At 46.3% G+C, this 25,243-nt stretch overlaps 3 protein-coding genes across 4 annotated transcripts; all 3 read right to left on the bottom strand.

Annotated features, from left to right (window-relative positions):
- Window positions 1-7,620: 7,620 nt before the first annotated feature.
- LOC127331851 (serine carboxypeptidase-like 17) lies at window positions 7,621-10,712 on the bottom strand. 2 transcript variants are annotated; one of them, XM_051358058.2, is made up of 13 exons: window positions 10,611-10,712; window positions 10,209-10,541; window positions 10,071-10,147; window positions 9,844-9,966; window positions 9,507-9,609; window positions 9,277-9,314; window positions 9,040-9,141; window positions 8,868-8,948; window positions 8,649-8,786; window positions 8,460-8,531; window positions 8,155-8,387; window positions 8,002-8,047; window positions 7,621-7,876 (listed from the first exon to the last, which is right to left on the bottom strand). In XM_051358058.2, the coding sequence occupies exons 2-13, from the start codon at window positions 10,522-10,524 to the stop codon at window positions 7,793-7,795; spliced, it is 1,413 nt and encodes a 470-aa protein (XP_051214018.1). In that variant the 5' UTR covers window positions 10,525-10,541; window positions 10,611-10,712; the 3' UTR covers window positions 7,621-7,792. The 2 variants fall into 2 exon arrangements, with proteins under 2 accessions (XP_051214018.1, XP_051214019.1); XM_051358059.2 differs by lacking the exon at window positions 10,611-10,712 and having other exon boundaries at window positions 10,209-10,564.
- Window positions 10,713-17,556: 6,844 nt separating this feature from the next.
- Window positions 17,557-21,648, bottom strand: LOC127331852 (serine carboxypeptidase-like 13). Its single transcript, XM_051358062.2, has 12 exons — window positions 21,244-21,648; window positions 21,072-21,148; window positions 20,853-20,975; window positions 20,562-20,664; window positions 20,337-20,374; window positions 18,971-19,072; window positions 18,804-18,884; window positions 18,583-18,720; window positions 18,396-18,467; window positions 18,081-18,313; window positions 17,964-18,009; window positions 17,557-17,845 (listed from the first exon to the last, which is right to left on the bottom strand). The coding sequence occupies exons 1-12, from the start codon at window positions 21,533-21,535 to the stop codon at window positions 17,762-17,764; spliced, it is 1,389 nt and encodes a 462-aa protein (XP_051214022.1). The 5' UTR covers window positions 21,536-21,648; the 3' UTR covers window positions 17,557-17,761.
- Window positions 21,649-22,903: 1,255 nt separating this feature from the next.
- On the bottom strand, window positions 22,904-24,971 carry LOC127331850 (homoserine kinase). The gene is made up of 2 exons (XM_051358057.2): window positions 23,767-24,971; window positions 22,904-23,166 (listed from the first exon to the last, which is right to left on the bottom strand). The coding sequence occupies exon 1, from the start codon at window positions 24,911-24,913 to the stop codon at window positions 23,771-23,773; it is 1,143 nt and encodes a 380-aa protein (XP_051214017.1). The 5' UTR covers window positions 24,914-24,971; the 3' UTR covers window positions 22,904-23,166; window positions 23,767-23,770.
- Between the last annotated feature and the right edge of the window lie 272 nt (window positions 24,972-25,243).

The following is a 25,243-nucleotide window of genomic DNA, read 5'->3' as shown; positions in this document are numbered from 1 at the left end:
CCACCCTTGGACGGAGTCGGGGAATTTGACGTTGAAATAATCGACGCCGGGACGGATACAGATAACAACACCACCTACATTATAGTTGGTGTTGTGGGAGTTGTTGCGGCGAATGTAAAAGATGCGTTTCCACATGCCCCAATTTGGATGGGTCCCGAGAAAGCACTCACACAAGGTTATGAAGATAGAGATGTGGAGGATGGAGTTGGGAGTCAGCTGGTGTAGCTGCAACCCATAGAAAAAAAGCAATCCACGGAGGAACTCGTGGAAGGGGGTGGATAGGCCACAGATGAGGTGGCCAACGAATGTTAGCCGATATCCGATGCGTGGTGTAGGGAAGCTTTCCTCCCCGGGAAAGAGCAGCCCCTCGTCCTTCTTCGTCAGCCCAAGCTTCTTGAGCATGTTCACGTCTTGGTTTGAGATCTTGGATCTCTCCCATCCAGAGATCTCAAATTCCTCCATCGCCATGTTCGTTCCTGGAGCGGTATGTCGGAGGAGTTTGGTGCGCGGTGGCATTCAAATGAGTGGAGAAGGAAAATGGAGATGAGTAGCAGCGCGTTGAGTTTGGGGAAGGCACTGGAGTTTTTTGCAGAGAGGGGAAAAGATGAGCGGCGCAGCGAAGGGGAAGAAGGAGCAAGAAGAAGATCATTTATACTTGGAACGTGATTCATCACGCCGTTGGATAAAAAGGAAATGAATCCAATGCCTTACACGTGTATCAAGGGTAAAATCGTATATTTACTGGGAAGTTACTGGGCAGGCGCCGCAGCATGCGTGCCATAAAAAGCGGAGGACGTGCGCCCTCACTTGCGTAACGTGTCAAACGACGTAGTGTCGGGGACCCACATCTCAGTGAAAGATCAGAACCCGCACCTTCCCAATACAACGATCATGGCTATCGTCAGCATTGATGTCACCATATGGGAAATTTCGACTGAAGTTCTCCTAGTATTGGCGACAAAGGAGTTCTTATGATAGACAAAATAATTTCGGGAGCCTATGACCAAATACAAGTTTTTGTTCAAATGTTCGGGAGCTTCTTTTTGAAGGAATTCTGATATGGAGTTGATTCAAAAGATAGCAAAGGTAAGCCTACAGCCAAGTATAAATACTCGATTGTAGCCTCGGGGGCTACTCCCATCGGAAGCGCTGGTCACGCACCCGATAAAGATGGGAGATATACAAATTGACAATATAGCGACAAGATGATAAAAAGGTGAGCCTACAACCAAGCACAAGCACTTGGCTGTAGCCTCGGGGGCTACTCCCATCGGAAACGCTTGTTGCGTACCCGATGAAACTGAATGAGTCACGATAAGTATATTTCGATTTATTATAATAACTCTTCATATACTCCCATCGGGAGGACAACATAATAAGTCATCATATGACTCGAATAAATGTGCCATTCCAGCAGCCGAAAAAGGCACTCGACAAAATATTCTCAGAGCGCCTCAGCAGCGATTAAATCTCTGAATGTCGTAAAACTTTACGAAGGTAAGACCCCGGGATCCGTCCTGTGAGGCGTGGTATCGCACATGAATGCACTCCGCTACTTTTTCCGTATCAACAGATGCGAAGAAAAATCCTAACGGATGCGTTAGGTACCCGAAAATATGACTGGAGTTCAGCATATGGTAAGACCTTAAGCGGCACATGTCAAACTACGCCAGCATACCGAGATCGTGTCCAGGGACTTGATCTTGAAGTAGGTTTTTGCGGGATTTCCACGAGAGCAGTTGACTGGTACCTGATCCGTCAGATAAACCAGCCCCAACTACCATAATCCCTGCACAATATATGATTATTTTATGAAAAATGTTATTAACTTGAAGAGATCATGTGTTAATTGTAATGATGGAGATTTTCCTTTATTATTCGATTAAAGCAAAATCTTGGGGGCTGCTGACATAGGCATCCCCGGTGGGCCTGCCGAAGATGGTACCCGGGGTTTATTGAAGGCCCATGAGTCGACGAATATGAAGCTCGGAAGCCCAATTAGCTGATGATATGGAAAGATAGAGTTGTATTAGGAATAAAGAGGTTTGTAACTTTACAGGTCGAACTCAAAGAGTCTCCCGGAATCTGTAAACTTGTGTAATACGAAATCCTCGGCTCCGCCTCTTATATAAGGGGGAGTCGAAGGACGAAGAGAGGATCGATTTCATTGTCAGCATAACCCTAGTTTCTTAACAGTCGAGTACTTTTCCGGCTGAAACCCTCGAGATCAACTTGCGATCTACTTCCACGAAAACCCTAGTCTATAATCCGTAGGCATTGACAAGTCGATACCTTGTCAGCGTCCAAGCTGGCTGAATGTCTACTGTCTAGAAGTCAAAGTGCATATGAATAGGAGTGCCTGGTACCTGGAAACGGCCAAAACGCTGCACTCTCACTAAATCATGCTTGCTCGGAAAATTAACTCTAAAGATATTCTCCTCCACCATCTGCACCTCCCATTGGTATTGTTCATCAGCATCCACTATCCATCTCAGTGGTGTTACAATTTCATCGACTGAGAGAGATCCGCCAGTAATTTTAACTCGGCCCAATCTAGTGTTTTCAACACAAGGTCTTACCGAATCTGAAAGAGGAAGTTCCCAAAATGATAAATCCGGATGACTTAGACCATACATAGAAATTCTTGGTCTCGGTGCTTTCAATATAGGACAATCGATAGTGGCATGACCTGATCTCTGACAACAGTCACAAAGAACTACAAAGCAATCATTCACAGAATGTCTGGGTTTTTTTTACACCGATAGCACGTAGGACCCCCTTCTTCTTTGTTCCTTGTATTGCACCACCGGCATCAGAGCCACCATCCGAGGTCACACTTCTACCCTAATCATCAAACTCTGCTTGTATAGTAGAAGCATCGAGAGGACTTTGCTCCATAACCTGATCTTGCTGAATGTTAGAAGCACTCGGAATCTGAGCTGACTCTGAAACAACCTTGCGCACATAAGATTGTCTAGCAGTAGTATTAAGATTAGGCCGAACAACTTCCCTAATGTTTTGATCTCTTGGCTGAGAGGAATTCCTAGATGAATTAAGTGAATCTCGCTGAGTTGGACGATCAACAAACTGTCTAGCCAAAGCCTCCGATGTTTCTTTAACTAGCATTTGCTCCCTAGCCGATTCGGTTGGACTCATACCTTGCACCATAGTTATTGTTTGAAAACCTCTAGCCTAGCCCTTTCCAACAGTTTGGACTTTTGGAAAACTTGGCTAGTGCATCAATCTAATATAGTATCATAGCCCAGGGTCTCGATTTCGAGTCCTGGCTTTCATAATTTATTCTAAAAATTATCTCCTCTCCTCGCAGCTGTCGCCGCCCGCCCCGACCCTCTGCCGCCGCGCCCGGCCGCCGCCGCCTCTTTGCCTCTGACTCTACATGTGTTGACTTGTCTTCCTGTCTTCCCGTCACACGTGAGGGGGGTGTTGAAGTGTATACGTAGATTGTCTAGTCCTTTCCATCAGCTGCATGAGCAGGTGCGTGACACTATCATTGTTTCTATCGGATATGATAGTCCGGCTTTCGGTTCGCTATAGATGATATGGCAAACCACAATACCCAGCAACTTGCTATACTATTGTTCTTGCTCTTACAAAGTAGGAGTAGATCCAAAATAAACAAAGAAGTACACAGAAAACTCAAACTTGCCATCAAAGATATTCAAGATATTCATAGTACTACCTAATCATCCTCGATCCCGAGAAAGGGCGTTGGGACATGGGAGTAGGTAAGCTGAGTTGCCCTCAAAGAAAAAAGGTAGGCCGAGTTGCCCGCGAAAAAGGCCAGCCAGTGATCAGACTGGAGTCCGGAGACCTGGAAGCGAAACTTTGATCGGCAAGCTACCCAGCGGGAAGCAAAACAGGGCGATAGGTCATAGGAGCACAGCAAAGTTTTGGCACACGCCGTGGTTAGATGGCTTGAAACAAAAGGATAATGCTCCTTCTGTCTATAACATCTCAAGACATAAGAATGCCGTGATTCGCAAATACATTTTAGGCAACGAATGTGTAAGCAAAATCGATACCCATTATTGTAAACTTTTGGGGTCTAAATGTTCATCGACTAGAATTTGTCTCGATTTGGATGCTGCTGCAAGATATCCAACTCCTTGACGGGACCCGACATCACTATTTGGAAACTTTAGACCTCCGGTGCTTATATGGCATCCTTGGCCTAACCCAAGCGATTTGAGGGTGTGTGCCATCTAGCTGGCGGTGGGAATAATTGACCACCGTCAAAACGACATTTTTTTTTTGCTTGGTTGATTTTACAAAACAGGATTTGGAACGCAGATCGTCTACAACGGAAGGGTTGGCCCAATCGCGGCATTTGTAATCGTTGCAAGCAGCAGCTGGAAACGGAGGCTCATCTTATTGTTGGTTGCCGCTATTCCAGTTGGATTTGGGTCATGATTTGTCAATGGCTAGGGCTCACATGTCTTCAACCTTTGGAGCCCCTTCCTCATTGTCAAAGGATTCGTGGTCTTGAGGCACTTTTAGAAATCACTTTGCTACTTATGCTTGTCTGTTGGGTAATATGGAACGAGAGAAACATGAGTGTCTTTAGAAGCATCTCCACCATGTCGGCGACACTCTTTATAAACATTAAAAAGAAGCTACCTCATGGAGACCCGCGAGGGAAGAACACTTGGGAAATATTATGATGTGTGAGTAGTTGTTTTGTTTTTTGGGTCTTCATGGCCGTGTGTTGTAAACTATTCTAAACTCCTTGCTTAACTAATGAAAATGGGCAGAGCTTTATCCCTTATTTGGTCTCATATATGTAGATGCACATTGAAAGAAGGAGGCGATGAGACATATATAGGAAGCTCCTGCCAAATTACTTTTATCTCGTTAATCACATTGAAGTCTATGTAAGTGACATATATAGTTTAATCGGATAAGTGTCTTACTTCATTCTCATGTGTTCGGTACTCTTACTTCCACACAGAATTGTGCTACAAGTATTCTTTGCACTTGGAATACCATGGGCTCAGTGCAACATCACAATTAATTCTCAGTTCGAGAATCATTAGCATTTTCTTGTTGTTGTTGTTGTTGTTGTTTCGATAACAAAAAATATCTACACGAAGAGCTCAAGAGGTCTCATCATAAATAGAAAAATGAGAGGACCGGAGGGCATCCACAACAACGACGGCAGAGCTCCCTTGTTCGTGCAATTATGTACCTACTATTTAGGTTGGCAGTGTTTTTCGTGTATGTTGTCTCCTTGATGCTTACCCTAGTTTGTCGTGGTTGTGGTCCTCGTTCTTTGGTTGAGGTCGCAAGGTCTCGCATTGGATGCTGCTCTTCGTGCCTTGCATGTAGTTCTCCGATTCCTACGAGTATGTTCGCTTGGATCCTTAGGTCGTCTCATGGAGGACTAGGTTATGACCTCACCTCAGTGTGTTGTCATGGATGCTCTATTATATTGTACCGACAATCTCATTGTGGTTTTGTGTTGTTTAGCGCTAGTCACTACTCTTGGGCTGTGCCATCTTGTGGCAATATAATCTTTTTTAATCTTAGTGAAGCACATATGTAACTCTGCTGGATAATTTGGAACATTTGTGTACGTATGTCCTCACTAGTTGATCTCTAAAAGAAGACCACAATAACGATGTCATTTTAAAAAAAAACGAACTATGCCATATGTAATTTAGTGTCTTCCACTGATCTTTTTTTTAGACGGAAGGCTCGAAATGAGCTTGGTTTTGAATTAACGAAGCCCTCACCCGGCTAGGAGTTACACCAGAAGTTACAACACACACGCGCGAGGCGCAAACCGAAACCCAAACAAAAGACAATACATATAACGGCAAGCCCGCTGAAGCGACAACTTGATCTATGAAGAGGGAGCCTTGTCTTCTGCAGCACTGGAGCAATCGCGGCCATGTCCACACCAACAAACCTCCACCGCACCAAGACTGCAATCCACGGAGAACTCAACAACGGGCCGACCACCTAGCAGAGCTTGAGGAACCAAAGGAGGGAGGGTCTTGCGGCGCCGCCTCGAAGAAGGTGAATGGCGCAAGTATGCGTCATCGTCGCTTGCAGAGACAAAGGTCCTGCAAAGTTTTCACCCAGACCCGAAAGCCACCACCCCTGAAACTCGGGCTAGGTCCAGACAAAGAACACAACATCTTCCCCTGGGGTTGGGATAAGTACACCGGCCAGTCCACGACCAGACGCCAACCTAGCAAAGCCCCCCAAGGCGCTATGGAGGACATCAGCTACCGCAACAAACTGTGTAAAAGTATCCAGGGCAACGCTGCGAGATGGCTGCAACGCCAGCAAGAGGTCACGGGGTGATCCACAAGACACTTCCAGAGAGGCATGCCCAAAGTGAGGCCCCCAAGAATAGTAGGCTGCGACGGAGGGACGGAGCCCATCACTTCAAACATGAGAGACATCATCAGGATGCCTTCAACAAGGGAACGACACCCGCATGTGCCACCGTCACCGGCACAGGCCACAGCCTTGTGCAGCTTTCGCTGAGGTCCAAAACCTGATCAAAGTTCCAGACGCCATCGCGAGGACGTAGAGCAGACAAAGCAGAAATCGCTGCCACACCCCCAACCAAAGTCGTGACCTGAACTAGCCCCAACTAGACTCAACCGCAAGGTGAATGCCAACTGGCTGGCAATGCCCAGCCAGGCCCAGATCTAGACATTAACGACGCTAGGTCGGCGACAACCCGACGACCCCACCATCCCTAGGGCGTCAACACCTGCACAGGCACGACCAAACTGATCGGAGGGAAAAAACCAAACTACAGCCGCCGAGGGCAGCTGCAATACTGGGCAAGCTGCCAACCCGGCGAGCAAGCGTCGGCCCAGGGACATCCTAGATAGCCAACCAGGACATCGCCCCCAAGCAACACCAAAACCGCCGGAGAGCCCCGAGAACATGGGACTCCGACGTCAATGGACAACTAGGTTGCCAGACCCGGGTCCGACGGACCTAGAACAGGGCCAGCCATGGCTGAGGCACCGGCGACCACCAGTAGGACCAAGGCCACCAGCAGCGAGAGGAGTCGACCGGGCCCCTACAGGCCCAGATCCCACTGCCTCGCGCAAATCCTAGGCGTCCACGCCGCCGGCGGACGAAGCAGCGGCGTGCGCGAGGACCCGTCCACGCCTTGGACGCTAGCCTCGCGGCCCCCACGACCGGAGCTGCGCCGGACAGAGCCGATTCCGGCGAGCCTCACCACGGCCAGGGCACGGTCCGCCCCGTCGGGCCCTGCAGGCGCGCGGTGGGAGGGGAAAGCCGCCGCCGCCAGCACCGCCCGGGCTTTGCCCGGTGGCTCCCTCCAACGGCAGCGGTGGGGGAAGGGGAGAGGCGACGCTAGAGGTGGGGGGAGGCGGGGGGCGCCCCGGTCGCCCCACAGGGGAGCGACGGGAGCGGGCTTACTTCTCAATCCCACCCTGCTACTCTCACCTAACCAATGAAATTTTAGTGAAGATACGTTCTTCCACTGATCTTCAGGACACCCTCTTTCACAAATTTAAATACTATAAAACGTCAAATTCAGGGAGCCAAACACACCACAACATTATCACGAAGACACGCACACACGCAGGTACAGAGCAGTAGAGGTGATCGATTGCAACAGTAAATACCCCAATTCATACATTAAACAATAATAGGTCTCGGTGGTACAATTTTTTCTATTCGTTAATATATTCCCTTTCGAAAAAACTTTTTCTTTCGAAAATCGCTGATGTGCAAAACAAGAAGAAGCTGGTGTCATGCGTGTGAGAAGATCGACAAGTCAGAGTGGACGGTTGGAGAGCCAGCTGGACAACATAGCCAAACACTCCTTGGGCTTGTACTCCGGAGCAGTGTGACCAGCGCCCTGATCAAACATATAAACACTTTCTTCACATTGCAACCACTGGTTATTGGCATAGGGTAATCAAAATAGAGTAATAAATAAATCGAACTAGCTAGCTAGGGCTTCCAATCCCTTGTATTGCATACCTTGACTGTGGCAAAGGTGAAGTTATTGGAATACACTGTGGCAAACCTGCACCAGAATGAAATGCAGACCGAAGGAATCAAATACACTATTAAGAACGAGTAGCCAGAAGTTCCCCTTGATCTTATCCCCGAAGCTCATCTGAAAAAACTTACCCTGCAACTTGGCCGGTGACATACCACGGCCTCCACTCATCCACGATGGGGAAGCCGAGTGACCTGATCCACGCCTCGGTGCCGATGAAAGGCCAAGTCATGTCGTGATCCCCACTGTAAATTAGACTCCGGTAGCCACTGGTGGTGACACTGCGGTGATACTCCACGCTGCTCGAGATGTCACCGGTGAACGGCATGCCATGGTTGCACCTCAACCACGAACGAACCGTTCCCTGCATCCATCACGCACTTAACTTAATTATCTGATTTACAATATCCTGGCTTTATTCAAGAAATGTATTTACATTGTGAACACCCAGAGCTTCTCTTACTCCCTTGTCGTTTGCCCATATGTTGGACATGGTATATCCCGCTTCCTGTAGTAGTAATTATATAGTGAATCGAACATGCAGTATATTATATAATACTAATATGGTCATTTTAACAAACTATGCAATATTAGAAAATGATTTTGAGGTTTCTCGGTCACTAACTCTGCACTCTGAACAAATGTCAGACAAGGGAAGCTCTGCATTGTTGTGGCCAAGCAGAATCCTTCCGCCTACTGAATTTCCATCGTATTCAGGACATTCAGGTTCGAGGATGTGGTGCATGTTAATGCCCTTCAAACACTACACTTTGAAGAAAAAACATCATCAATAGTTAAGATCGACAAAATGGCTTCAAATTCCCCTTTGCTGGAATTATTGTACCTTATCTATTGACTCGAGACAATTTGTGCATTCCACGTTTTGGGCCGCATCGGTGTCGGCGCCACAACTTTCCCTGTATATCTGAAATGTAAGCAAATAGAAATGTTAATCATCAGATGAATGAAGTAACTCAACTTGTTACTACGAGAAAGGATGCAATTCCTTCTACCACCTTATATTGTCCATCGGATAGGAGACCCATCCTATGTGCATATGGAATTCTAGCAGCAAAATCAGTCTTGCGATCTGTTAATGGGTTGCCTAGGATGTAGCCCTGAAGCAATATGTCTATAAAATTAGCAACCAATCAAAAAGCTACACGAAGATTAATTGTTCTACAACAAGAAAATTCCTGGAAAATTTATCCGTATCATTATTGTAAAGATGTTACAGTGAAGGTTTGTCTGACCTTCAAATTAAGAACAGGCCGATCACCCATTTCCATACCTGGAAATGAGGCACGGAATAGGTTAGTCGAAGCAAAACTTTGAGGGTTGAACACTAAAGTCAAGCATTTGAGCAGATGGATTGTAATTCATGTTAAGTGCAAATTTAGCAGTGATTGGCAATCAAGCAAAGTTTTTTGAAATTTTATAGGAAGCATGCAATATTCGTAAAGAAGAACAAGGAAATTAATACCTCTAGCAATTTTCAAGGTTAAAGGTGGCACAATTAAGCCAGAATACGAATCTCCGGCAATGTAAAGTGGATTGGATAAGAACTCTGGATGCTCCTCGTACCACTGCAGATGGGCAAAATAATGAGAGAGGAGGGTTAACATCCTAAGACATGTTTTCTAGGATACATCATAAGAATTCAGAATCTTTATCTATAAATAAAACAAATAAGAAGCGGAACATTGTGTAGATGTAGCGTAGCACATCAAGAAGAAACAGTATTGTAGGTAAACAACACGATCGAGAGTCAAGCAAGCTAATTAAGGGTCAGGTAGAATGCCATACGTGATCGGACGGACCTTGGTAAGGAAGATGGCGATTTGATCGATGGTTTTGGTATCGGAGGAGTTGTATCCATCTTCTGTTGCAGAGTATGAAAAGCCAGCTCCAACAGGGGAATCCAGAAAGATGATGTTGGCCACCTAGTGATTAGATGTCGATCCAGATGAGGAGAGACAAGGATGGTCAGAGAATGTTTAGTTAGGTGTCAAGTTCCGGGATGGGGGTAGAAGAGAGATATACTTGCCTTGGTCCAGGAATCTGGCCTATACACCAGCTCTGGCAGACCATCGACGTAGGAATGCGACTTGAAACTGAGAGGACCTGTAACAGAACAATCAGTACAATATGGACGTCACATCAGGATGGATTGCATGGTAGTTACCGTTCTCGTAGACAAGGGCGGAGAAGCCGGAGCATCCGGGGCCGCCGGCGAGCCAGAGCAAGAGGGGATCCTCCGCCGGATTCCTCTCCGACTGAATGAAGTAGTAAAAGAAGCGGACGCCGTTGCTCTCGTCCACCTCCACGTAGCCTGTCTGCAGGGAAAAGGGGAGAGGTCCTTGGTAGCCAGGGAGATGGCTCACCACCGTAGTATTCTGCTTCTGCTGCTTCTCGCTCTGCATCATGATGATGATGAGGATGAGAAGGAGGAGGAAGAGCAGGAGAAGCAGGAGGAGCGCCAAGCCATGTTTATTTCTCATTGTCTCCTCGCCCAGCTCTGCAGAGTATTTGGATAGTAGTAGCTAGTAATTTCATTATGTAGGAAACATGGATTGTCATTACATACCTAGCTTGCGTGATGCCTCTGCAGTTCAATTGAGAGTCAGATCTCTGCGCGTCCAAATTCCCGCTGTGCTCTTACTTTTTTTTTCGAATAATCCCGAGCATCACACGATGGCCGTACTCTTATATTGTGTCTTCGGTTTCAGTTAATAATAATCCCACGCATCACACGATGCACGATAAACTATGGCATATAATGTACCACCTCCTTGTCTAGATACGTTAAAGAAGATGTAGAACGAGTAGCTGGAGCAACTGAGATCCTTGTAGAGCGCCCAAGCGTTGACATTTTACTTTTTCTTTAGGGAAATATCATCCAGTACAACATAATTGTCCATCACGCCGGCACATCAACTTTATGGGTGCCCTTAGAGCATCTCCAGCCGCGTCACCCAAATAATTTTGGGGCGCGTCGGACAAAAAAACGTTCTCAGCCGCGTCCCTTAAAGCCTTTTTTATCTGGCGGGGTCCGATACGGTGTCCGGCGCCCCTAGCCCGTTCCCGCCCCACAGGGGACGCTACGGGCATGCCGGACAGAACGAAAAGCGAGGCGCCTCCCACATGTCGGCGACTATTTTCATAAACCGTTGGTTCGCGCCGTTTATTTCTCGTCGCGCCTTCCCTCCCGCGCCTCCCACCCCTCCGCCGTCGCTGGATTTGCCGACCGTTTTGACGGTTGATCTCTTCTGAGAGTCGGCACCGACGTCGCGGCTGGCACTCTCACCGGACGTTTCGCCGCCGCCGTTTCGCCAGCGCATCCCAGAACACGGCGTCAAATCCGCCATACCTCCACGCACACAAGGTGTTCGACGACTTGCCAGGTAGGCGCGATTGACCGATGTTCGTTGCCTCGTCTGCCGTGGCGCAATTTTAACCATTGATTTTGCTTCAGACATGGATAGCGATGACGAGATGCTTGTCCGACTGCTGGAGGACGAGCAAGCCTTCGACGACGACATCCGGGAGCATTTGCTGATCATCGTGTCCCTCCAGGATATGCATGACGCCGAGGCGGAGAAGAGGAAGAGGTCGCGCCGCGGAGGATCAAGGCCGGGGAGAAAGAAGTCGAAGCCCCGGCAGAGGATGAAGGGGCATACCATGTTGCACAACGACTACTTCGCAGATGATGCAACACAGACCGACAATTTTCGGCGTCGGTATAGGATGAGTAAGGGTTTGTTCATGAATATCCTCCACGTCGTTCGAGAGTTCGACCCCTACTTCAAGCTCAAGTACGACGCTGTAGGCGTTGCCGGGTTCTCGTCGATTCAGAAGTACACCGCCACCATGAGGATGCTTGCATACGGAGCACCTGCCGATACACAGGACGACTACCTTCGCATGAGTGAGTCTACTGCCATTGAGTGCATGTACAAGTTTTGCCGAGCTGTGGTGGAAAAGTTCGGCAAATACTACTTGAGAGGGCTAACTGAGGAAGAGACTGCAAGGATCATGGCACAAAATGCTGCCAGAGGATTCTCTAGAATGCTTGGAAGCATCGATTGCATGCACTGGTCATGGAAGAACTGCCTGTTTGCTTGGCAAGGTATATACAAAGGGTGTCATGGATATTGTAGTGTGGTGCTTGAAGTTGTGGCAGATTATGACCTGTGAATTTGGCATTCTTTCTTTGGCATGGCGGGATCATACAATGACATCAACGTGTTGTATCAGTCTCCGGTGTTCAGAAGACTAGTTGAAGGACATGCTCCACCATGCAACTATGAGATCAATGGCCACCAATATATCAAAGGCTATTATCTAGCCGATGGTATATATCCAAAATGGGCCACTTTTGTCAAAACAATCTCGACTCCATCAGGTAAGAAAATTTCCACTTTGCTGCGCGACAGGAGGCTTGCAGGAAGGATGTCGAGCGGGCATTTGATGTGCTCCAAGCTTAATTTGCAATTGTCCGGTACCCTGCTCTAAGCTGGTCTCACGACCAAATGTGGGAGGTGATACAGGCTTGTGTGATCATGCACAACATGATCATCGAGGATGACCGCAAGAATCATGCCAGGACACATGTTGGTCCCTATGAGTGTCAGGACTCTCTTGCGGAGGTTGATCATGAGTTGCCTGCAGATTTCGCTGATTTCCTCGCCATGCACGCAGAGATCCGTGACATCAATGTTCACGATCAACTTCAAGCTGATCTCGTAGAGCATATGTGGAGGATCAAAGGATTATCAGCAAATACCGCGGCACCTTGATCTAGCCCCATTTATTACATTTGTTTAGTTGTTTTATTGTTTGTTTTATTTTAATTTGAAAAAAATCTCCGCAAACATATTTATTTATATGCTATATTTAATAAATGGTTGTGTTTTCAAAAACCCTTTAAAAAAAGTTTGGAGGCGGCGTTTGGGGGACGCGGCTGAGGAGCGACGTCCCCCAAACGCAGCACGAACAAAACACATCCTCAAACGCCTCGATCTGGTGCCCTTCAGGGGACAGTTTGGGGGACGCGACTGGAGATGCTCTTACCCCAGTTAATGATGCACTCCTCCTCTTCATCCCTTCTTGCAAAAAATATGTAGTTAGGTGTGGGATTTCTTTTTAGAGAGAAGGCTCAAGCTGAGCCCGACTATAAATTAACAAAGTCATCACCACAACTTTTGATACAACACAACGCGCAACGAAAAAAATAGAAGTTTCAATACATGTAGATCCGATAGAACATGTGATTTATGAACGCACACACTGATCCGGAAGGCGTTGCCTCCTACTGCTGCATGGCGCGAAGTGAAGCGCGCGTGTAAGTCCTTCAGCCTACCAGTCGCAAGTGCCAACCCTCCCTTGTTCTTCCTCTTCACCACTGGCTGCCATTGTTGCAAGAGAATGGTCATATGAAAGGGTAAATTAGCCGGATGCTTAGGAATGATCCATTCAATAGCAAGTTTTTTTCTTGCAATCCACAAGACCCAACATCATGTAGAAAAAGCTATCCAAACTAGGTGTCAACGTTGGCCCGGTACCATGTGAAAGGTGATAGAAATCCCCAAACGAGGTAGGATTTCAATCAACCTGGAGCATCTCCAAACCACAACTCCAAAGAAAGCGGCGAGGTGGCAATCGAAAAAATGTGATCTACATCCTTAAAATTATCACATAGAGCACAAGTCCTAAATAGACCTGCACCGCTTGAGGATCTGGTCCTCGGATGGCAGTCGCCCCCTAGTGAGTTGCCAAAGAAAAAAAGATCTTAAAAGGAATACCGACCTTAGATATGTGCAAGATGTGGGATTTCACACCGGTTAACCTCATACACGAATTGGTGAATAAATTGATGCCTTAGTAGGCCCCACAAGAGTGCCTTTGTGCGCGGGAGATGTCTCCATAACAATTCCATGGTTCGGTATACGACACGGCGGCTCCATGCACTCAAGATGCTAGTGATGCTCCTCAAGCTCGATATTTCGAAGACGTTATTGTGTGATGCATGGGATTATCTAAATAAAATGACATAAGTTCCCTCACGACCCTTGGTGCGGTAAGCCGGCTACTATTACGAGAAGATTATTTTTATCTTCAACATCAATATAATAAAATGATATGTGGAGATGAGCTAAAATGAGATTTGTTTGCTCATCGATTGCCAGGTGCTAGCCTTTACAGTAAGTGCAGTGTCGTGCCTGTGATCTACTCATACATTCGACAGTGTTCCCCTTCTGAGTCCTTCAAACTCCCTAGGTAGTATGCAAAATTACGAATGCAAACACTTCGTGTTTCTTTAGTTTACACAGACGAACCAATTGTTGTTTCATGTAGAGATTACGCAGAGTCGAAGTGCTCCATCATCGTATTCCTCTCGGCTTACCTTGTCGCTATATCTTCTTCATGTCCATCCTCGCCGTCTAGTCAATTGCCATGCCGCTGCCATGGCTGGTACCTTTTGAGAGAGAATCGTCAACAACAACAAATTTGGGTTTGAGAGCGAGGCGTTCCTCCTCATCGGCTTGGTCGGCCATTGTCTTCTCGTTGTGGGAATCGCATGCGATGGATGCACTCCTTCTCCTTGCATGACATGACGTACTCCGAAGACGACACCCTCTCCATGTTTCCTGCCATGCTTTAGTGTCGAATTACATCAAATCATGTGCCCTCTAGCAACCTAGCGCGGAGGTTTCGGATGGTGTTTCCTGGAGTTTGAATGCTAATGGTAGATTCTCTACTAAATCACTCTACCATACCTTTGAAAATTAAAAATTTCATGTGGCAGCTATTTCAATATGCCATCTTGACTAGAGATAACCTGAAGAATAGAACGTGGCATGGGCCTCCTCTTTGTTCTTTTTGCATTTTTTCGAGAAGGGGCAGCCCAGCCTCTGCAACAATCAATGCATATGGTCTTTATTTGCATTTTATTCAATAAATAACTGGTAAGAGCATACATTAGTGAACCCTAAGCCATCACACAACGCCTACAAATCTGACAATGGGAGATGAAAATGCCATCAGTGCCTTATGCCCTAAAAACACAAACAAACCAACTAGGTACAAGGGGGCATCAGTGGTCACCCTATAGTGAAACATAAGCACTCATCCAGACCAGCAGACCATCAACGAGCACCTCATGTCCTTGCTTTAGAAGTCGTCACCTCCGTCGAACCGCTGAGAAATCTAGGGCAGATATCTGCATAACCCTTTCCAGGCCTACCTGTGCTTCCATCGTCAAGACACCAATGCACAATGCCGTCGAGACTCATCATCGCCGATGCGATAGATACAACACCGCTCCGCCTACTCGAACACCACCATCAGCCACTGGTTCCACAAGCCATGTCCCACTCCCACACGTTACTCCCGGTGGATAGAACGGCGCTAGGCGTCGCTAACGTCCAACCAAGAATAGATCTAGGGTTTCCCCGGAGGGATTACGATAGGATCATGGATTGCATCGCCGACGCGTTCAACAAGGTTACGAAGCCCGCGGGCGCCGCCGCCAGTGACTTTGACTGCCGCCAGAGCCTTACTCTACTTCAATCACTTAAAAAGTGTCACTTCTCCTTCCTACCAGCGTACCTCCATATCCCCGATTGGATGGAGCTACAAGACAAACAAAAAATGTTGTCTACCTTCATTTTTTCCAACCAGGCCTCCCTAAAATCATCCCAAAGAAATACAGACTATGTGCATCCATCATCCATGATTTACCTAATATGCTTCCTTTTATAAGAGGACCACATGCCCCTCCCACTCCAAACTAAGCCTTTGATTGCTTCTTCCTTCTCCCAACCTTAATTTTCAGGTTAACACTAATGGTTTTGAGGCTTTATTATTAAATTATCCAGAAGAGGAGAAAGCATCTGATGTGGGATCTCCTATATATCATGGAACTCCCCCAAACTCTCACCATCATCTGATAAAGTGGTTTTAGAGATTCTATATCAAGGGGTGGTTTAAAATTCTCTTCCTCTATTTTTATCGGAGTTCTTGGCATTCTTAACTGTGTTTTTGCAGATATATGTACTATTTTGTAGTTATTTGATGATATCAATCACTTGGATGTGTTTATTTATGCTCCCACCGAGATTAGCAAGCCTTCTGTGCGGTATTAACAATAGTGTGAAAATCATTGCATTTCATTTTGTTGCTTGCAAGTTATTTTTTTCGACAAAATGCAAAAAAAAATCTTTGCATTTTATTTCATTATAAGAAAAGAAAAGGGTTTGTCTTACAAGCCTCCGAAGAGGTTACATCATTGCTTAATATATAGAAATAATGGACATTTCAGGTCGGCGGCATCACTACTCTAAAACCAGGTGCTCTAGCTTTGGCCCAAAGGTCAGCTGCATCTTTGATCTTGGCTAGAAGGTTGGAAGTGGATGGTTGGGCAACGTTGAAGAGACTATAAACGCGACAAGCAAATAATGAATAACGATAAAGGAAAACGTAGCGGAGACACAAGATTTAACGTGGAAAACCCCTTCCAACACAGAAGGAGAAAAACCACGGGCACCAGCCAACAAATACTTCACTATATCGGGGAGTGCTTACAAACGCCGTGGGTTATCTTATAATCTGATAAACCCTAGCCGGCGCCTTACAAGATGTATATATCGGCCCAACCCTACCGGCGACGGGCCTCGCTCCGCTCGTCAGAAGTTAGCATCCATTTAGTATATGAATTTGGATCACAATATAACATACGGCATCAGTTTTTTCCTAATATTTTCCTCTTCCGTGGTTTTTTTTTCTTTCTCCTTCATAATCTTGTTTTCAACCTCAGCTTCGCATTCTTTTTCCATATTATTGACCTCTTGAGTTAAACTGATATCCTCTTCAGCCTCTATCATTTCCTTCTCAGCAAAAACGTCATGCTCTTGAGAGAACCCCTCATTATCTCCATCCCCATAGTCAATCCTCTCATCATTGTCATGCATCATTCTCCTTTTCCTGAATCCTATGCTCCTGTCTTTCTTGCATGTTATAATGTAGCTGCATATCTTCTATTTTCTGCATTGCCGCTGCCTGTTTCTTCTCAGTTTTAGCTTGGATGAACTGGGACAACGGCATCAGTAGTTGATCACTTAAAAAAGACCGCTGAAACTACTCTCTCCTTTCCAAAAATGTGTTACATATAATATCTGGTAAAAGTCGAACTTTGTAAAGTTTGACCAATTATAGAGAAAAAATATCAACTTCTATAATATATAATCAATATCAATATTATTAGAATCATGATGAATATCTTATATATTTTATATTGTAGATGTGGGCAATTTTTACTATATAGTTGGTCAAACTTTATAAATTTTGATTTTGACTAAAAATTACATGCAACATGTTTTGGGAAGAAGGGAGTATGTCATATGGAATGTAGTGCCTTCCAATAATCTTGAGGGCGCCCTCTTTCAATGATATAAATACTGAAGTGTCAAACTCATGGAGCCAGAAACGTAAAAAGAACCACGCCACAACATTCACCCGAAATCAACACCATAGAAAGAAAAACACTAGTACAACAATCACCCAAAATGAACACATGCGCCGGCGTGCACACGCACAGAGCAGCAGAGGTGATCGACTGCAGGACTAACAGTACCGCAGTTCTTCGTAACAATAGGTCACGGTGGTACAAGTTATTCTTTTCGAAAATCGTTGATATGCATAAGTATCCCGTTCCATACGTGCGAGAAGATAGACAAGTCAGAGCGGACTGTTGGAGAGCCAGCTGGACACCATGGCCAAGCACTGCTTGGGCTTGTACTCCGGAGCTGTGTGACCAGCGCCCTGATCAAACAAATAAACACAGCACTGTCTTCACATTGTAACCACTGGCCATTGGCATTGGCATTGGCATATGTCAATCAAAATAGAGTAATAAATAACTCAAACTAGCATTACGTACCTTGACTGTTGCAAAGGTGATGTTATTGTAATACACCGTCGCAAACCTGCACCAGAATCAAATGAGGGCCAGAGGAATCACATACTATTAACAAAGAACTTTCAGGCTCCAACTTACCCTGCAACTTGTCCGGTGACATACCACGGCCTCCACTCATCCACGACGGCGAAGCCGAGTGACCGGATCCACGCCTGGGTGCCGATGAAAGGCACGGTCATGTCATGATCCCCACTGTAAATCAGACTCCGGTATCCTCTGCTGGTGACACTTCGGTGATACTCCAAGCTGCTCCATATGTCAGTGGTGTATGGCATGCCGTGGTTGCATCTCACCCACAAAGGAACCGTTTCCTATATTGGTCATATACTTAACTTAACTTTTGTAATTAGGATCCTGAACCAGCACTGTTTTTTATTCAAGTAATGTATTTACCGTGTGGACACCCAGAGCCTCTCTTACCGCCCTGTCATTTGCCCATATACTGGACATAGTGTATCCTGTATCCTGCAGTAATTATTAAACAATGAGTGGAAAATGCAATGTTATATCATAATAACATGGTCATTTTATCAAACAATACAATATCAGAAAACAAATTTGGTATTTCCTATTCACTGACTCTGCACTCTGAAGAAATATCAGACAAGGGGAGCTGTCCACTGTTGTAGTCAAGCAGCATCCTGTCGCCACTTGAATTTCCATCGTATTCGGAACATTCAGGTTCAAGAATGTGATGTGTGTTTATGCCCTTCAAACACTACACTTCGAAGAAAAAAACATCATGAATAGTTGAGATTTACAAAAATGGCTTTGAATTTACTTTCTGCTGCAATATTGTACCTTATCTATTGCATCAAGACAATTTGTGCATCGCATGTTTTGGGGCATACCGGTGACTGAGCTGCAACTTTCCCTGTATATCTGAAATTTAAGCACATACAAATGTTAATCATAAGAGATGAATGGAATAACCCAACTCATTACTGCAATGCAACTCCCTGTACCACCTCATATTGTTCATCGGATATGAGACCCATCATATGGGCATATGGAACTTTGGCTGCCATATCGATCTTGACGTCCGTTAATGGGTTGCCGATGATGTAACCCTGAAGCAATATGTTTAGAATATTAGAATCTACTCATAACCCTTTTCCGGCAAGATACCTGGGTGAATGGATCACCTCTGGCAGTTGTACAATAAATCTTTCCAAAAAAATGATTACTTGGAAGAAAGTAAAAGGTACTGGCTGGAAGTGTGTCAAATTCAGGAGAACTTTGTGGAGGGAAACTGAAGAACAATGGAATAATCTCAAAATTCTAGTTGATTCAGTATGTTTAACTGATAATCCTGACAGAGTTAGATGGAAAATTGGCTATCTGAATACTTTCAAGCCAGAAAATTATACTTGTAGTTCAAATCAGTTGACTTGGTCAATTTCTCATTCTTATGGAAAATAAAAATCCCCCTTGAAGATTTTTCTTTTTGGGTCATGGTTAGGAACATTATTTTGACCACATATAATCTGAGTCGTAGAGGGTGGACATGGAATGATCAATGAGATTTATATTGTTAGAAGTAAATTGTTGATCATCTGAAGTTCACGTGTGTTTTGTGTAAACTAGTTTTGCAAGTGATCTTGTGTGCTTTTGGCCTTACTAGGCAGCCAGATAGCACACATGATCTAACTGGGAGTCGTAGAGGGTGGACATGGAATGATCAATGAGATTTATATTGTTAGAAGTAAATTGTTGATCATCTGAAGTTCACCGAGTGCTTTTCCTCACATCTCAGCGAAAGCCGGTGCTCAGGGACAGTAGTGTGTAGGGTGGTTTGGAAAACCAGGAATGCAGCTTGTTTCAAGCAGCGATACCATAGTGATTGTGATGTTGTAATCTTCAGTTTCTTTAGCTATCTCACTGATTGGGCCATCTGCCCATCTCTTAGAAAAGTCAAGCCAGAGAAAAACTTGAAACCAGAGGATGAAAAAGCTACCGGTAGAAGCATACTCACGGCAGCATGGCTGGGCAGGTACTATAGGTAGACTGACGAATTGAAGGTTTCCGTGTGCTATTATGCTTGATAGCAGCAAGACTATAGGTGATTTTGAACACATGGGGATGTAATAAATGGTTCCTGCTTTCTACTTTGAACTCTTGGTCCATTTTGGTTCTCTTTCTGTTTCCAGTTTGTATTGTTGTAAAACTGGCGGATTCTTTAATAAAAATTGAAGGGGGGGGGGGGGGTGTTGTTTCAAAAAAAGACTACCAAAAGGCTGCACCAGGATTAATTGTTCTACAAGACAAATGACTAAAAAGTGATTCACATATTTATTCAAATTGTAAAGCTGTTGCAGTAAAGGTCTGCCTGACCTTCAAATTAAGAAGCGGCCTGTCATCCGTTTTTATACCTGGAAAAGAGGCACGGAGTAGATCATGTGAAGAAATACATTGAGCGTTGAACAGAAAGGTCAACCATTTGAGTAGATAGATTGTTATTCACGTTAATTTTGCAAACTTTGCAGAGATAGGCAATAAAGTAAAGTTTACAAAATTTATAGGAATTACCCAATATTTTTAAAGAACAAGGAAGTTTACCTCTAGCAATTCGAAAGGTTAGAGGTGGCACAATTAAGCCAGAATACGAATCTCCGGCAATGTAAAGTGGATTCAGTAAGAATTCTGAATGCTCCTCGTACCACTGCAGATGGGAAAAATAACGAGATAGGAGCCCTAACATCATAAGAGAATGTCTTTACACGTGGCAAACACTAGTAAAGTAGCAGGAGAACTCCGAAGATTGGAAGTTTCAGAAGCAGTATTATAAACAACACGATCGAATAAACCAAATTGAATAGAAGTGATAAGACGATATGTGATTGGACGGACCTTGGTAAGGAAGATGGCAATTTGGTTAATGGTTATGGTATCGGAGGACTTGTATCCATCATCTGTTGCAGCGTATGAGAAGCCAGCTCCAACAGGGGAATCAAGGAAGATTATATTGGCCACCTAGTGATTAAATCGATGCAATGTAAAGATACAACTGGTATAAGAATATTTAAAAAGTTGCATATATATGCATGATGGTTGGTTAGTGACACTAGCCTTGGTCCAGGAATCTGGCCTGTGCACCAGCTCTGGCAGGCCATCGACATAGGAATGAGACTGGAAACTGAGAGGACCTGCAACATCACCAAAGTTATACTAACTTTTATAATATATGGACACCGCGTCCTGATGAATATGGACAATGCGTGCATGATGGTTGATCAGTTACCGATCTCATAGACGAGGCCGGAGAAGGCGGAGCACCCGGGGCCGCCGGTGAGCCAAAGCAAGACGGGATCCTCTGCCGGACTCCTCTCTGACTGAATGAAGTAATAGAAGAGGCGGACGCCGTTGCCTTTGTCCACTTCCACGTAGCCTGTCTGCAGGGAGAAGGGGAGAGGTCCATGGTAGCCAGGGAGATGGCTCACCACCGTAGTATTCTGCTGCTGCTTCTCGCTCTGCACGATGACCACGAGGAGGAGGAAGCTCAGTCCCAGTGCCAAGCCATGGCTACTTGCCATTGTCTCCTCCTCTATAGCTAGCGGTTGGAGACTGGAGAGGAACAGGATGGATCAACTCAGTTCAGCTCAGCTGTATTTATAGGATGATCATCAGTGAGTCGACACCTTAATTAATTTCCTTAAACAGGAAACTTTCACTGTCATTGGCGGCGTGCTTCCTCTTCAGTTACATGGAGAATCAGATCTCTACACACGTCTTAATTCCAGAAGCCAGCACCGCTGTGCTATTACTTGAGGCATTATAATAGTCCTAAATGAGCACCACGAAAGCAGTGTTAGATGGCACTAGTGTATGTCTTCTAATATCAGTAACTGGAGCCCAGCTGCTTCTCATGATCGCCAGAGAAAGAAGAACCCAGCTGGAACGTCCAACTTCAACTCAATTGCCTTGCTGCTGCGATGGCTGGTATCTTTTGGGAGAGAATCAGCAGCAGCAGCAGCAAATTTGGGTTTGATGGGTGGACAAGTGAAGTGCATGTATGTGTAGAACAAGAAAACCCTGTCCAGAAAGGCACAGGTGCAAGTGTTTGATAGGAGTAGGTCCGTAAGGCAATCAGCTTCAGCACAAAGAGTTTCTCATAAAGTAGAGAGTGCACGTGCTGAGGTTTTCCAACAACAATCCACATATGAAGTGATACGCAAAGACATTTGTACAAGATGCGACAAAAAGCACCTGAAAGAGATCCCCATCAAGGAAGGATCACATTTGCTATTTTTGTGCAACAGTGTAAGTGTAGTACATCCAACAGGACAACTTCTCAAGGGATGGTTGAAGATGAGCCATCAACTTCAGCTGAAAGCATTGGCGAGACTGCAAGAACCACTATTGTCCAACGATCTAAGTATACTGCATCTGAGGGCCGACGACATATCAATGTGAGATTCAGTACACTATTGTCACAGCAAATTGGAGATTGAAAGAAACTAAAAAAAAAACGGTACTTAAAAAATTCCAAAAAAGATGTGCATTCTCATTAAATCCGTCATGCTAATGTCAGCATAAAATTGTTGTATTGTTAGTGCTTCACCAGTTTTGACTGCTATATCTATGTATGACAAGTATAGTATTCATCAAGTGAGCTGTCAATCTGGAAGAACTCAATCAGTCATCTTACATTCAGACACTATGCAATGGAGATTGAAAGAAACAAAAAAAAAAGCAGGAGTTAAAAATCTTCCAAAAAAAAGTGCATTCTCATGAAGTCCATCATGCTAATGTCAGCATAAAATTGCTATATTGTTATGCATAACAAGTATAGTATTCATCAAGTGAGCTGTCAATCTGGCAGAACTCAACCAGTCATCTTACATTCAGACACAATGCGGAAACTCCCAAAAGAATGCACAAAATACTGTTCAAGACGTACCTCAAATCAACTATATTTTATTAATCGAATGGGAAAAATTACATCAGCCCAAGATTGGGCACATATTATTAATCGAACATGAAAATTTATTCTGTCAAGGACCATACCAAATGGCTTTGTCTTCAACTACATTGCACCAACTTATTGCGATCAATGCAGGCACAAGCCCAGCAGTTTGCTACTAACTCCGAAAACACAGGAAAGGAAAGGGCTGGTACACACCGTCAGCCCAATACATAAATGGGTACAAGGCCACCAAAAATTCTGCAGACAAAAGAAGAAACAGGGTGTAAATATGACATAGATACCTCATGTGAATCGGAAACGATGCCCTATCCGAGTGAGAAGTAAAATAAGTGGCACCAAGTCACGTTATGAAGCAACTTCATTACTTGTCAAAATCAGCGTGTTCTATCAATCTTCCTGTTTATAATCATGTCATGACGGACAACAGACAGCATGAGTAGCCAGTTGTCCACAAATAACTAAAAATGCAATATCCTAAAATATACATTGAAAGGCTAAAAAAGCCCCAAACCATAGCATGTTTATCTTAACTGTTTTAGTTCATTATGAGCAAAGAAATTCACAGCTAGGGAAAGGTACGCCTAACATAAGAAAATGTTTGTATCGTCAGCAGTGAGCGTGTGTCTCCATCAGTTGGCAACAGCTGCACATGACACCTCTAATAACTAGAGTGATCCTACAGTAAGTAGAATTGCTACAGTAGGCTAGTTTCACATAGAACGGTCTTAATTTAGGTTAAGTTAAGGACGCTAGTATCAGTAACATCTACCACCTGAATCGCCAGAAACATGTTCAATCAACCTGATTCACACACAAAGAGACAGAGAGGCAAGGTACCTTTCTACTCCAGCAATCTAGACGTGGAGATAACCCTGGCACCTGCTCTATCAAGCTGGGCGATGGTGGCCGTCGCTTTCAGCTTCCCCGCCGACCAGAAGGCGTCGACCATCCTCCGGGCAATCTCCTCCCCCTTCTCCTCCCCCTCGATGACAGCCACGGCGGTCGGGCCGGCTCCGCTGATGGTGCATCCCAGCGCTCCGGCCTCCAGAGCGGCAGCCTTGACCGCGACCATGCCGGGTATGAGCGGCGCCCTGGTGGGCTCGACGATGCCGTCGGACGACATGGCGGAGCCGATGCCGGCGGCGTCGCCCTGCAGCACGGCGGCGACGAGCGCGGCGGCCTGGCTGGAGTTGCGGACGTGGTGGCCGATGTCGATCTTCTTGGGCAGCGCGGCGCGCATCTTGGCGGTGGGCGCCTCGAAGTCGGGCGTGACGAGGACGAAGCAGAGGCGCAGCGCCGGCGGGCAGGGGAGCTGGACGAGGGTGAAGGGGTCGTAGCTCCGGACGAGGACGAAGCCGCCCTGGATGGCGGGCGCGATGTTGTCGGCGTGGAAGCCGCTGACGGCCTTCTCGGACTCGAGGCCGGCGAGGACGAGGTCGTGCGGGGAGAGCAGGGAGCCGAAGAGCGCGTCGACGGCCTTGGCGGCGGCGGCGGCGGAGGCGGCGGAGGAGCCGAGGCCGGAGCCGAGGGGCAGGCCCTTGGCGAGCGCGAGGGAGACGGCGTGGGAGCGCACGCCGAGGGCGCGCAGCGCGGCGGCGGCGGCGATGCCCGCGCAGTTGCGGAGCGGGTCGCGGGAGAGGCGGGCGGCCAGGTGGGGGCGGGCGGGGGAGGTGACGGCGGAGATGGCGACGGTGCCCGGGGGCAGGGAGGGGTCGAGGGTGGCGGTGACGGTGTCGCCGAGGGAGAGGGCGGCGTCGGCCACCGCGCAGCCGAGGAAGTCGAAGCCCGGGCCCAGGTTGGCCACCGTGGCCGGCGCGAACGCCGTGACGGACTGGAAGGCTGGGGACGGGTCGGAGGAGAGTGAGGCGGCGGGGAGCTTGAGCTTTCTGGGGAGGCGGAGGATCGGGAGGGGGGACTTGCGGGTGGTGGAGGGGAAGGAGGAGGGCGGCGCGGTGGCCGGAGATGCCGTCGTGGCCGCCGCCATTTTGGGGTTGGTGCGAGGGTGGGTTTGGTCTGGGAAAAAGGTTTTGACCTTTGCGAGCGCGCACGGGACGGGGGGACGGGGTTGGATACCTAGTGAAACTTACAGGTATGGCCCACCACCCACCACAGGCAAAGGCAACCCAACCCAATGCAAATCTGCACGATCGACCACCATGGCGATGGTGACGCCGACTCTGGCTCCGGTCGGTAGTCGTCGTCTTCGTCCTCCTGCGAGTGTGCGTGCCCTTGATCCTCATCTGAAATGGATTCTGTCATTCCTGATCTGTCGAAATAAACACAACGGTGAAATTTGCGGCATAAGACCATCTCG

The sequence above is a fragment of the Lolium perenne genome, chromosome 2 (assembly GCF_019359855.2).
Source record: "Lolium perenne isolate Kyuss_39 chromosome 2, Kyuss_2.0, whole genome shotgun sequence".
Classification (NCBI taxonomy): Eukaryota; Viridiplantae; Streptophyta; class Magnoliopsida; order Poales; family Poaceae; genus Lolium; species Lolium perenne.
The sequence above is the reverse complement of the archived record's forward strand: the minus strand, read 5'-3'. Positions and strand labels throughout refer to the sequence as shown.